Here is a 14,191-nt window from a genome sequence, read left to right as displayed (position 1 = left end):
TTAAATATTGGTAACATTAACCATTAAACAATAATGTAGTAAGGCTTCAAATAGAGTATGAGTTTTTATTTTTTATTTTTTTATGTTCCCTTGCCATGCAAAGAACATCGTTGAATCGAAAGATACTTAGCGGTATAACTGCCAGGAGTACGTCTTTCTTCTGTAAAAATAACTTTAATGGAAAAATCTGTTAGATTTTAACTTAATCTTTTCGGATATGATTTATTTACATCAGGGTTCCTCCCCCATACCTTTTGGATATGGTAATGGATATGATGATCGGTGTGACAAGATATCAATTTATCTAGTATTCTAGGTCATGCTGTCTTTCGCTGATGTAGTGAAACGCAGCACCGGCAGTGCCCGGCCCGCAGTGGTTCCCAACCTTTTCTTCGGCGACCCCAATCATGCACCTCTAGACACGACCGCGACCCCACTTGTTTAGTTGTATTTGTGTTATTATAATATAATAACATAAAATAAAATAAATGGTGTTATTATAATATAATAACACCATTTTTTTTATTTTGAGGTCTTGGGGACCCCAGGAAAAACGCTTGGCGACCCCACTTGGGGTCGCGACCCCAGGGTTGAGAAAGGGGGTAATAGAGGAAACTTATGGAAAACCATGGACTTAAAGTAGCAGGGAGGTGTGTGGATAAATCTAAATACGTGGGTATGACGGTGATTTGAACATAGAGATAACACGCAGGGTCCAGTAAGAGTGGATTATAGTACAAGAGATGATTCCAATCTTTCCTTGGAAAGGTTTTGACATCTTATCCTAAGTAAAAAAGTATGCTGAAAACGATGGTTGAGGGCTTGCAAGCCTAAACCATTGCGTTTTATCAGATTTCTGCAATTTTTACAATTTTTTATGCATTTTTTTGCGATTTTCGGTTCTCTATTTTTCCTTTTATTCTAGAGTCATTATGCTGATACTAAAATCATATTTGAAATGTAAAAAGGTCCGTGAAATTCAAATACTGTATTTAAAAAGTTATAAGGTGAATATTTTGCAAGCAACTGCACTTAGGATGAGCACCTCGAACTTTTTCTTTGTCAACAACGAAACCAAGAGATGCATGTAGGAATAATTACTGCAATAGGAGACCTCTTAAAAAATCCCTCAGAAAGTGAATACACAAAGTTAGAGGCAAAGCCAAAGTTTGTGAAGCTGATGTCTGATAATTTCAGATCCTTCGGCGAAACATTAGAAGGGATCCATGGACCTACTGCTAAGTACTGGGCACAGTATATAGCACTTGTGGATATCCACTTACTGTTTAGCAGAGCTGTGCGAAGTAATGATGTGGACCTTTTCACCTATATGCTTGGAAAAATGACAGATGTCTTTTTTGCTGGTGGAAAGCCAAATTATTCAAGGTATATGACTCCTCTTTACTATTTCAAATTGCTAAATATTGAAGAAACGCATCCTGGTTTGACTCTGAAAGACCAGCTTTCTAAAGGAAACCTTTCTGTGCGATTGTCTTCAAATAGTTTTGCAAGACAACCGGTGGATATGGTTGTAGAATGCGCTGTGAATGCAGATGCAGCCTCTCAACTTACGGGCATAAGCTCATTTACACAGAGTCTCCCAGCAACTAGACGATGGACCTTAACTAGAGCTGCAAGAGGTGTTATTGTTCAGGCCTTGTTGGAAAAGGCAAGCATGAGCAACACAGATAATCCTTCGAATGAGCTGCGAAATTTTCGGATTAAAAGAGATAATCAGGACCTCGCAAGTATATCAGCCAAAATAGATGAAACCATTAACCCCTTTAGTGATGACCTGCGGGAGGATAGTAATCTGTACGTCTTATCGACAGGAAAATCTGCACCTGAAGACGTTAAAGAGGATCTCTTGAAGTTTATACAGACCGGTGAGGCATGGAAACAAGAGTTTATTGAAGGCTGTACCAAAGACCCCGACAGATTCGAGAAACCCATCATTTGAAGGAGAGTGAAGAATCTAGCAAGTGCAGCAGTTGCAAGAAAAGTTAAGGAAAAGGATGCCAAACTAGTTGTACTGAAAACAACCACCGATTTGCTAGGTCGACTTGTATATCTAGCCTGCACACAGGAAATCGATTTAGCAAGGGTTTTTTAATACCCTCTGACACCTTTACCACGGTCTCTGGCAGGTATCGATGGCTCAATGAATAAGATATCTAAGTCAGCCTTAACCAATCATCTGAATGATTTGGTGTCACATGGTGTACCAGATGAAATTGATGTCATCATATATGACATGATGGCAATTATCCAAGCTTTACCTTCATTCCAGATTCATATGGTGGCCTGGCAAGGAAGCTTTTGATCATGGTGTGCAAACATATGCCAGTGAGGTTCATGCAGTTCTTGATATATATGAAAGGAGCATCAAAGACGTTGAACAGGAGACTAAAGGTGAAATTAAATATGACAAGGTAGTTATCAATGGAAGCGCACAAACTCGACCGAAAAACTTTAAAACCAGTCTGAAATCCAAGGGCTACAAAACATCCCTAATCAAATTTCTGAAAAAAAAATGGAAAGATGACAAATATGCTGAAGTGATGCAAGCCAAGAGGGTAATAGCAACCCGTGCAAAAGAAGCACAGAGCTACAGAAGTGAGGGAGGCACGGTGCACAGCTCAGAAGTCCCCATGTATTGCTGTGGCCACATAGAATCAGATACAAGAATCTTTTACCATCTCTGCCAGATCGAAAGTGGTAGTAATGTTGTGAGGGCAAGCGATATTGATATACTGATTCTCTTGTTGTTCTTCATTTCACAGGTAGACCTGAGAGTATGAATGGATACTAGCCGGTCATCAAATAACACAAGGCGATACATAGACATTAATAACCTGGCAAACCATCTAGGTAGTCAAGTATGCAAAGCCCTGCCAGGCCTACATGCTCTTACAGGGTGTGATTATGAATCCAGCTTTACTAGAAAGGGCAAAATAAGACCACTGCAGATTGCAAGGGAAAATGATGACTTTCTCAAAGGTCTTTCCATGCTGGGAGAAGAAATAACACCAGACTTTGGCAGCAGCAAAATTATAGAACAGTTTGTTTGTAATCTTTATGGGATGCCAAAAGCCACATAAGTGAATGCAGCAAGAAAATAAATTTTTGAGAAGTATAAGCCAAAGAAAAATGAACTTCCACTATCCAGCATTACTGGGCTAGATGCCACAATGTTACCCCCATGCCATGACTGCCTTACGCAGTATATATGTAATATGTACAATATGTGTAATGATCAAAAAATTATAACGATAAAAATAAAATGAGAAACCTGTGTGTATACATTGATTCCATGCACTTTATCTAATAACTTTCTTATGTGATTAGTAATAACACTCCAATTCTCCGTAAATTGTAAATTTGCAAAATAAAAGTGATATGCACATAAATGCCACAATTACTTACCTATTAATATAACAACATCTTAAAAATTAACACTATTTTTGGTCATCTGGCACCTAGAAAATACCTATAGCTTGCAAAATATTCGCGTTATAACTTTTTAAATGCAATATTTGAATTACACAGACTTTTTTACAATTCAAATATGATTTTAGTATCAGCATAATGACTCTAGAATAAATGGAAAATAAAGAACGGAAAATCACAAAAAAGGCATAAAAGAATTGCAAAAATTGCAGAAGTTTGATAAAACGCAATGGTTTAGGCTTGCAAGCCCTCAACCATCGTTTTCAGCATACTTTTTTACTGAAGATAAGATGTCAAAACCTTTCCAAGGAAAGATTGGAATTAAAGGGGGTCATCTCTTAGACCATTATTATTAGAGTATGCTGTGTGGGTTTCTATAGCAGTAGGTATTAACTTTGATAGTAGTGATAGTAAAATACAGCAGTGAGTAATGGAGCTGATCATGTTCAAATATAAGAATGCAAGATAAAAAGTTGGATGGAACTGAAATGAAAATGCCTAGATGAATGTATGGAGTAACAAAAAAAGGATAAAATTAGGAAAGAAATAATATGTGAAACAACGGGGATAGTACAAATGTCAAAGAAACAAGAAAAAGATTTGAATGGTACGACCACGCGATGAGAAGAAAAAAAAGGCATATATATATATATATATATATATATATATATATATATATATATATATATATATATATATATATATATATATATATATATATATATATATATATATATATATATATATATATATGAGGAAGATACAGGGCATGAGGAGGAAGGCCAGCAAGTGGATGTACTGTGTCGCAATGGATCTAAGTGAAAAACGGCTGTCAGACGAAGATGCGTATGACAGGGTCAGGTGGAGAAGAGCTGCCCGAAACATCGACCCAATATAGTAGTGGTAAGGGATGTTGAATGTTGAAAGTCATGACGTGATCATTCTTGGAAATCACCGACTTATAAAGAATATAATTGAATGCTATTTTGTAAAAAAAAATACGAGTAAGGATAAACTTAAGTTTTAACATAGCAGACTACTATTTTTTTTAGCCAGAGCTGTTGAACACGCATGGAACGTGCTTCCACTTTCGGTGATTCAGTGCAACACTAATGATGGAACGCCAGTTTTTTAAGCTGATTATTACCTAAGATTAAGAAAGGTATGCAACGTCTTGGTGACCATTTGACTGACCCTAGCCTGAGCAAGAATTGACCCCAAATCAAGCGAAATTCTTGGGTTTCTTGTTCTGGCGCGTCAGATTTTAAAGAATTCCCCCATTTCTTGGCTAGAATGGGAGTCCTGCGCAAGCCGCAGCGGGACTGGGTACGGCCACTGTCTTGCTGGCCGCACCTCCATAGGCCTATGACGATGACCATTTCCTGAGCTTCGTATGGGTAACCCTGCCAGGTGGGGGTGGATATGGAGTTCACGAGTTTACTGTTATGTTACAGTTGCATCACAGACCATTTTAAAGCATCACTGTAGGATAAGTGAGAACTTCCCGGCATGAAACATCATCGTCATCTTTAGAAACAAAAAAGTGAAACGATGCCATTTGTAAATATTGTAGAAAAAAGGACGTTTTAAGAAACTCCGTCGCATGCAATGACGCTAAGTAGCTGCTGAATTACTCCTAATGAACTGTTGACTTCGTAACTGTGACTAAGTTAACGCGTGTTGTCCTTGATGAGTGACAAAATGTGAAATAGTGTTGATTCATCCAATCATATGGACATGAAAGAGCTCTCTGGCGGATTACAGGAGGAAGGTGAAAAACAGTCAAGAAGGGGGGGTCGTTCAAGAAGGCCATATATCGCCAGATGACGCCTCAGTTGGTTCAGGCGTGAAAAAGTAAGATTAATTCAACAAAAGAATTGTCCAGATTAATTTGGTGCCATCGAAAGTTAAAAAAATGCATTATTTTATCTCTGTATGGACAGCTAAATATTACAAACGCATCGACAAAATTCATGCAATAGTATCAACATACACGTACCTTGTCCTTATGCTAGGTGTTGATGGTTTCGTTCGTTGTCCTAGTCACCTCATTCCTTTCCTGACCATACAGGACAACGGCAGCAAAGGCAAGGATGTGGAAGTGATCGACTTACGCTTGGAAGTACTACTGTATGAATCCATGGAACTCTTGCCTTGAGTAATTTTTTTGCCGATGAGTCACTAGTCAACTGTTTTTATTGAATGTTGTGAGGAAAGTTACTTCTGAATTTTAAAGTGCTGTTTCCGTTTGCACTGCATTTAATAGATGGCTTTTCTCCTGGTGGTCCTCCGTCTTCCAATTTTTTTAGATATATTCGGCTCAACAGATACCATGCTTTCAGAGTACCTATTGAATGGCATGAACAAATTTTCTAAGAATTATAATTTCAACTACACACTTGTAGACTGTCAATATACTTAGCGCAAGGCATACCATGCATGCCCATAATTATGAAAACAGTTTACTCTTCTATCGTCATGACATCGATGAATATGTATGATCTTCATCGACTCCCAAGTAATTCCATTTCTATTTGAACGCGCGAGTAATAATTTTTCTTTGCTTTTATTCCCAGCTATGAAATATGATATCACGGCACTCTTAAACACTGTTCGTCTTTTTACAATTATGTTGTTAAGACAAAGCGTCTTGTTCCACTCGTAACAAGTACTCTCAGCCATGGGTAGAGTGTGAGAAACCCATATGCACGGCGAGCATTTACAGTTTGAAAGTGACTATATTTCCATAACGACACTCCAGTGTTTCCTTTCAACAAGTGTCTGTCAGCAGAGCTCCCTTGCCTTGGGCCACTGAGGTATCAAGGCCCCACTAGCACGTGCGCCAGGAAGCAGTAACGCCTTTCTCACAGTACCAACCTGACGACTGATGGCGAATATCTGATGCCAGAAATGTAAGAAGGAGAGGTACAGAACCACGTTCAAGAAATGTAAGACATCGAATGGGAAAATAAGGCGTTAGCAGACGCACAACCATACTGCTGCCAAGGCAGCGCCGGACTGACGACTGAGCCACAGCCCGTGCCGCCGCTCGCTATGATCGGGGGAGATGGAGAGCAGGGGGCGGGAGAAGAGTACACTGCTGCACTTCGTGGCGCTTTGTTGGCTGCTTATAAATACCCTTCTAATTGCTGCCGATTTTTCTTTCGTGTACATTGACAACCACTATTCACCTTTTCATTCACGTGCCATATCGGTAAAATTACGTGTCTGTATTGATTACTACATGGGCGATTTTTTTAACCCACGCTCTGCCTTATTCCTACGTAATGTAAGCTATATTTAAAAAGGTCTAATTCTTATTTGCTCCTGTATTATTAAGAAACATAAGGAAAAGCACATCTGGCCAATAGTAACTTGTTACCATATTGATCTAAACTGCAGCTTCGGTGATACGGTGTTAACGCCTAACAACTATATCCTCCTTCCGCTTCACAGAGAGAGAGAGAGAGAGAGAGAGAGAGAGAGAGAGAGAGAGAGATGCATCATGGAGTGCCGTTTCACAGCGGCACTAAACGATCGATTGATGTAATATTTATTGAAGGGTAAAGATATCAACAGCAATATGTACACGAGAAAAAATGGGTGTGTAATCTTCAAGAATTTAATGAATGTGTATCTAGAAAGAAAAATAAAGCACACTGACAACGCTAGAAAGAGAAAAACCATGAACAGGAAGAAGTCTCCTTTTCCAAGCGTGTAAAAAGCACCCTATTCCTTGTAAAACCGAGAGATTTACATAGATTTACATAAAAAATCAGACCACACAGACCCCATGGTCCAGACTAGGTGGTCTGTCCTTAAACCTAAGTGATTCTACATTAGTCAGATGGCTCCAAAACGTTGCAGTTCAACTCTAGTTAATGTTAAGTTGAAGGAAGTAACGGTCGAGCTTGTTTTTGGAGTCAATCGTGTTACACTGGACCACTGACGGTGGGAGCTTAATTATTCCATTCTCGCACTACAACGTTGGTGAAGAAAAATTTGGTGCAGTCTGAATTTACTTGTCTACATTTGAGTTTTACGCCATTGTTCCTCGTACGCAAAGTGTCATCGATCATAAACAATGTTGATCTGTCTACATTCGTGAAACCATTAAGTATTTTAAAACATTCGATCAATTTTCCTAAGAGGCGACGTTTCTCTAGAGAGAACATATTAATGGTGGAAAGCCTTTCTTCGTAAGAGTTGTTGCGCAAGGAAGGGATCATTTTTGTTGCCCGACGCTGAACACCATCTAATTTAGCAATGTCCTTTGCATGGTGGGGACCAAAACTGTCCCCTCTGTGGCATGTTGCTACAGCCGAAGGCTAGGCAGCAAGGCATTGTTACATTAAAAACCGGCCGAATCCGCTTCCAAAATAGGTAAAATTATGTTTTTATTACCTCAGTTAAAAGTCGGCGCGGTGCTCGAAAGGCCAAAAATGGCGCGCAGCAGCCTTATACACAGGGCTGCCTATATCGGGACTCTCTCTATAACTGTTCACCATTGCAACGGAGTTGCTATCAGGTTGGAGTATAGCTGCATGGTAGTCTGTAATTAAAACGACTTGTTAGGGAACTTTTTCGCTTTATTGCCGCGCACCCCCGCACTGCACAAGTGGATGGCATTTCAGCAGAAAGTCTGTCTTGCGGCACCAACGCGGAACGGATCAAAAGAAGAAGAAGCGCGGTTTGTTTTGCCTCCAACTCGACCCTGAGGCCTGAGCTTGAATTTGATCAAGTTGTGCACGCAACCTATAATGACGACATCATCGGGGAATACTTATTTGAAAATAATTACATCGAAGAGGCAAACACGACAATACAGAAATTTTGGATGATAAAAGAAAAAAGAAAGAAAGAAAAACAGGAAAACAACAGACCCAGACACTGGCAGACAGTGAAGAGCTACATCAGCAGGGGAGGTCCGTTACAAAGGCGAAAACCTCCCGACCGTCAACTCGACTCACGGTGATAGTGGAGGTTGAAAGATTACGTCTTGCACTTGGCTAAAGCTCGTAAGACGTATAGAATTCACTTAACATGGCATCATTACGGTGTATCGGTACTAGGCCAAGTTTCATGCTGTCTTTGCTGAGACAATCAAAGGATCAATTTCCGGTAAGCAATGTTTCAGCTGAGAGCTGGCTTACGTAGTAATTATACTAATTAGTCTAAAAACTAACTCGACAAAATTTTTATAGAAACTGTTAGTTGTTCAGTATTGGTGATTTTATGCATTACACATAGGCCGAACACACACTCACCTTGAGTGTTGGGCCTTTTGCCCCTGCCAAGCACCCAACTGATCGGTCCCCACCCCGAGGGCCCTCTGGAATAAGAAATAACCAGCGGGACTTAGCTTGTTTGTAGAGGCTTTCAGATATAGTGGTCTGAAGGTAATTGTGGAGAATCATTCCGCGCCTCCAAAATACGATATTACACCTCCATATTATAGTTACGGTAAGGGACTAAATACATGTCCCGGTTAAGATTTGTTTTAGTACCGTGCCAGTATTTCATTACCTACCTTATGAAACATCACTAGCTCTTCATATAGCTTTTCTACAAACGTTCAACAATCATGGAAACACTTTCAAAATCTAATTCAAGGACTTTATTGTTGAAAATAGGGGATAATATTCACGAAAGCGCAGCGTCCTCTGGCAGTGGCCGCGGCGGCGGTGCAGTCGGTGTTGCGAGAAATACCTCCTCGCAGAAATAAATCACATATACATGTGGGGGGGGCAGGTCCAGACAGACTTGATAGTTCTGGTACCATCTTAGTTGCAGTCCTTCGAATCCTTTCAAATTTCCTTATGTCCTTTTTCTTGTGGGGTGACCAAACTACCGCTACCGTACATACTCTAACCTTGGTCTAATCAATGTTATTATTTTTTTCATCATGTCCCCATCCAAGTATTGATATGCCACTCTAATATTTTGCAGCAGACTATATGTTTTTCCGAATATCTTATTTATGTGCTTCTCAGGTGTCAGTGTATCTTGTATTATAATTCCTAAGTCTTTGTGTTTTACAAGGCCTGAGCTAAGCTCGGATAGTTCTGTCTCCTTGTCCATATTTGTCCAACCTCTGTGTGTCTGTGTATTTACCTATTTGTATTTACCTATTTGTAGTCTTCAGGGCCCGAGCTAAGCTCTAATAGTCCCGTCTCCATATCTACATTCATCCAGCCTTTCCTTCATTTGATGGACACTGCTCGCCTCCACCACTTCTTCCCGCAATCTGTTCCATGTGCTATGTGCAAAACTATACTTTTTGAAGTCACTCAAACAGGTTCCTTTAATAAGTTTCTTTCCATGTCCTCTCAGCCCCTGCGTTCTCACAGTTAACCTGTACAGCGTTTTGGTATTTTGTAATTTCCTCCCCACCCCAGCGTCGGAGGATTTTTTTTTTTTTTTTTTTTTTTTTAATAAAACAGCTTAAAAACATGAAAATTTTTCCCTTTTTTCCCCTTTCAAAGTTCCTATAGGAGCTCTCAAGAATCATTAGTGACTCTGCAGCAAGTGTAGTACTGTAGGATGTTGATTTAGCATGAGCTAGATACTAAAGACATATTAATCAATTTTGTGCTAAACTGATGTTTTACTTAACCCCTTCACTCCGGCGACGTCTACGGGCGTCCGACAGCGTCACCTTACGGAAAGGGTTAGTTCTCTTCTAAACCTCTTAATCCTCTTCCATTTCCTCTTAATCCTCTTCTAAACCTCTTAAGAGGAAATGGAAGAGGATTAAGAGGAATTTAGAGGAGGATTGATAGGTTTAGAAGAGAATTAATCCTCTTCCATTTCCTCTTGACCCTTTCCATACTGTGATGCTGACGTCTGTGTCACGGATGGAAAGGGTTAAGTGGAATTTATTATTTTGTTACTGAAGAGGTAAGTTTATTATGAAATATACATGTTACCATGCAAAAACAGGATAAGAATTGAGCAAGGTCTGTTCCTGGTTGTAAACTTGCACCTTTTTCCAGGGCTTACAAAGAATTCACACATCAGGTGCTCTGAGTAAGGAAGGTGAAGGCCCTCAGGCAAGCTATTTTCCTCCTGTAAAATCTGCCATGCTGCCAAAGGACACATTCAAGGGAAAGACTGCCTTCATCACAGGAGGTGGCACTGGCCTGGGACAGGGAATGGCAACTCTGCTCAGCTTGTTAGGGGCAAATGTTGTCATTGCTGCCAGGTAATAATAGTGATAAATATTAAAGTAATATTTAATGTGCTTACTTATTTGCTTATATAAATCAATTTCCTCAAACATTTTGCAACTCAAGGCATACAGGTACCTCTCAGTTTACACAAGCATTGTTTCTGGCGAGTTTGCATATTGTAAATTGCTTCACATTTTCCTCTGGAACAAACCTTTAATTCTAGGGCCACTTTTTGATCTGCTACTTGGACATGTGCTTAATATGGAGCAATAATTAATGCATTCTATCACCATTAGAGGCAAAAGGCAGTTTCTATAGATCAAGTTTTAGCTTTTCATAGATCCAATGCTCAAAATCACGTGTTTTTCATTTGTCTGCCATTTCAGACGCCTCTCTGTTCTGGAGACAACTGCAGCTGAAATATCAGGTCAAACTGGGAACCCTGTTGTTGCAGTGCAAATGGACATTCGTGATCCTTCTGCTGTATCGACAGCTCTTGATGTGTGTGAAGCTAAATTTGGTCTTCCTAACATCATCATCAATAATGCTGCTGGCAACTTCATATCGGTAAAGTATCAATATGTTTACCTGTCCCTCATATGCTGCACCTAATTGGGGCCACAAAACCCGTGATATAGAAAGTTTGTAATAGCCAAACAATAGACTTCATGGGATTTATTCTTATTGGTTCCTTGACTTCCCTTACTTATTGTATCTCCCATTTTTCCTCCTTTTCTCTAACTTTTAGTGGCAGTAGTAACAAACAGCTTATTACTGTACAATAGAATGCAAATGTAATTTCTTACATTGCTGGTAACCTTCAGATACGTAGGGGGCAGAGGTTATGGTGCAGTATGGTACAAAAGTAGGTTGTGGCAAGGTATGAATGGTAAACATACAATAGGATAGCATGGTAAAAAGAGTCATCATAGTACAGTACAGTACAAAGTTAAGAATGATTTTTCTGTATCTTTTTCATGCCTTTTCACACCAAGCCACTGCTGCTTGAGTCTGGGTGTGGACCTGTCTCAGCTCCCTGACCAGACCTGAGGGGAGGCCTCTAGAGTAGCAACAGTAATTAACCCACCTTATCATGACCTGAACCCTGACTTCAGAAGCTTGGTCACTAAGCTGTGTTTGGTTAGGAAAGTGTGGCCTCACAGCCCTCTCCAGGAAGTCTGTGAGGTACGCTATCAAGTGCGGTATGATATTTTATTGTATTAATACAGTATGAAGGCAATACATGGGTATGGTATGGTATGAAGTTACAGTACTAAATTTTTCTTTGGTATGAATTATAATAAAGGAATTGTACCATGCCATACTGCATGCTCTGGTATGGGAAATGGGGCTCCGAGGTTTGGGTGAATGTTATTCCTGCCCACCCCGGTGTGCCACAAACTCGGCAAGGAGGTTATCAGCTTCATTGCTGAACCCATCAAAGTCAGCCTTTTGGAAGGGTCCTGGTTTAGGCTCTAAGGTAGCAGGGGTGTCAGGAACAGTGAAGAGGCCCTGGCAGGAGCTTGGAAGCTGGCAGGAGAAAAAGACACCAAAATGATGTGGCTGAGAAAAGATCTGAATGAACAAGAAAGAGTTAAATTGAGTGAACTTAGAGGTGAGGTGAGTGATTTAAATGAGAAGAGATCAGAAGAGAAGAAGGAGTTTTTTGGGAGAGTAATGGATATGAAAGTGAGAAGGTGGTTCATAGGGATGAGAGGAAGGAGGGAAAGAATCTAAAAGAAAAGGAGAAAGGGTGGAAAGTGACATACACAAACATTAATGGAATAGTGTCATCGTGCTTGTAAAGACCCTGAGAGGCCATTTTAACGTAATTTTAGGAGTAAATAAAGCCGTTCGTATCGTATTCTCCCCTCACAGTGTGGCATCAAAGAAAGGAAGCCAGAAATCTTTAAAATGTGCTGATAGGAGTTGGTTTCTGAGTCAAAGAACTCCTCTGCATCCTTGTAATCTACTGCTGCACACATTAGTTACAGGGGCGTCGGTGATGCGATGGTGTGGAATGTGGAGGGAGTGGACAGTGCTTGATTGGAAACAAGATATGAAAGACCAAAATGGTGTTTTAACTAAGCTAGAGTGAAGGAGGCCGCTGTGAGGGACGCGCAAGTTTGGCGCGAAAACAGGTCCTATGTAAGGAGTCTTGGCTTGTAACTCCCAAGAAAAGGCTAAGATAATACGCATTTAAAAGATGTGCAAGTCTTAAAAGTGTTGAAATAATGCAACGTGTGCGTGTGTCTACCATTCCAGTGCTTGAACAGTGCCATACAGCGAAGGTGATGTGAGGGTGAGTGGGAGGATAAGATGATACACTAAATCCTTCTCTTGTCAGACCTCATAATGCTGAAAATATATAGATACTCATACGCTGAACTACATGTAATTTAAATTGATACATACTGTATATTGAACATACTTAATTACAGAAACAGAGCAAACAGTGTATAGAAAAATGATGGTTTTTGGTTTAAACCAGGGGTGTCAAACTCATGGCTTGCGGGATAGTCATAAATGGCCCGCGGTATCACGGTAACTTCAATCTTGTCAATGCATTATCTACCCTTGTTGACCCCCATGACGGCACTTCAGAGTATGAATTGGCCCTCGAAGGGTTTTGAGTTTGACACCCCTGGTTTAAACCACCAACCCTGCTGTACCTAATTAAAATCTTACATATAGTTAAAACCACAATACTGATGAAACTAACAAAGATACACACAAAAGAAAAAAAATGGTTTTATTAGTTGGTTTAAACCATTTTTTTTGTTTTTTTTATTGGTTTAAACCACCAACCCTGGTACTTAGGTTTGACAGTGGCTGAGAACAGAAATTTGGATGAAGAGATTAAGTACAGAAGTGAAAAACCCGATGTTGCTGTCTTAGTGTGTAAAACTTAATATTGTGGTTAGAGAGCTTAAGGTTGGTAGGGGTTTAATGTAGTTTTTTACAAGTTGGTGACTGCGTATGTTTTAGAAATATTCTTTTTCAGCCCTCGGAGAGACTCAGTCCCAATGCATGGAAGACCATCACAGACATTGTACTGAATGGTACAGCATATGTCACTCTAGAGGCAGGAAAGAGACTCATCAAAGCAGAGAAGGGTTAGTAGTGACAACATTTAAATTGATACATAGCATCTTCTTAGAACTCTGGTTGCATAGTAAATCACTAGTTTAGGAGGTTCACATTCATTGTCCCTTGTCCTGGCTCCCCTGCTTACCGGTGTAAACAAACCCGGCGGTGGCGATGATGCCGTCACCCGCGCCTTCTCCTCGCTCATTATTCAGTGTTATTCTTTGTTCTCAGCCTTTAATACTTCGGGACAGCACGATTACCACCTAGCACAGCTCCCACCTTAATTTCCGCGTCTAGGGTTCAGTTCCCGCGCAGCTGGATGATAGTATGAAGACACGTCAGGAGTTCAGCTGTGTCTGTCTGCCATCTTGGCCGTGTGTGTGTGTGTGTGTGTCACATTTAAGTAGGGCGAGCAGCAGGTTGCCCTAAAAAAGTTACTTTGGTTAAAACACACTTTAAGCTTTATATCTCTTATTGCA

General features: G+C 40.2%; 2 protein-coding genes across 12 annotated transcripts in view; one reads left to right on the top strand and one right to left on the bottom strand.

The window, feature by feature from the left end:
• Positions 1–6,542, bottom strand: part of LOC126980957 (potassium voltage-gated channel subfamily KQT member 1-like) — a 100,429-nt gene extending 93,887 nt beyond the window's left edge. For 7 of the 9 annotated variants that reach the window (XM_050831425.1, XM_050831431.1, XM_050831430.1 and 4 more), the window contains exons 1-2: positions 6,328–6,488; positions 5,450–5,797 (exon numbers count right to left, since the gene is read on the bottom strand). The gene's annotated coding sequence lies outside the window, so the exon portion shown is untranslated. Of the gene's footprint in view, positions 1–5,449 lie in introns of all 9 variants that reach the window. The other 2 variants (XM_050831427.1, XM_050831426.1) reach the window with 2 other exon arrangements.
• Positions 6,543–8,356: 1,814 nt separating this feature from the next.
• The window catches only part of LOC126980956 (2,4-dienoyl-CoA reductase [(3E)-enoyl-CoA-producing], mitochondrial-like), a 28,976-nt gene continuing 23,141 nt past the window's right edge, over positions 8,357–14,191 (top strand). For 2 of the 3 annotated variants that reach the window (XR_007733684.1, XM_050831424.1), the window contains exons 1-4: positions 8,357–8,571; positions 10,446–10,654; positions 11,009–11,189; positions 13,627–13,738. Coding sequence is in view for 1 of the 3 variants with exons in the window: in XM_050831424.1 (XP_050687381.1) it covers positions 8,494–8,571; positions 10,446–10,654; positions 11,009–11,189; positions 13,627–13,738 (580 nt within the window). In the remaining 2 variants the exon portion in view is untranslated. The remainder of the gene's footprint in view (positions 8,572–10,445; positions 10,655–11,008; positions 11,190–13,626; positions 13,739–14,191) is intronic. The other variant, XR_007733683.1, reaches the window with a different exon arrangement.

Source organism: Eriocheir sinensis, chromosome 46, assembly GCF_024679095.1.
Source record: "Eriocheir sinensis breed Jianghai 21 chromosome 46, ASM2467909v1, whole genome shotgun sequence".
Classification (NCBI taxonomy): domain Eukaryota; kingdom Metazoa; phylum Arthropoda; class Malacostraca; order Decapoda; family Varunidae; genus Eriocheir; species Eriocheir sinensis.
The sequence above is the reverse complement of the archived record's forward strand: the minus strand, read 5'-3'. Positions and strand labels throughout refer to the sequence as shown.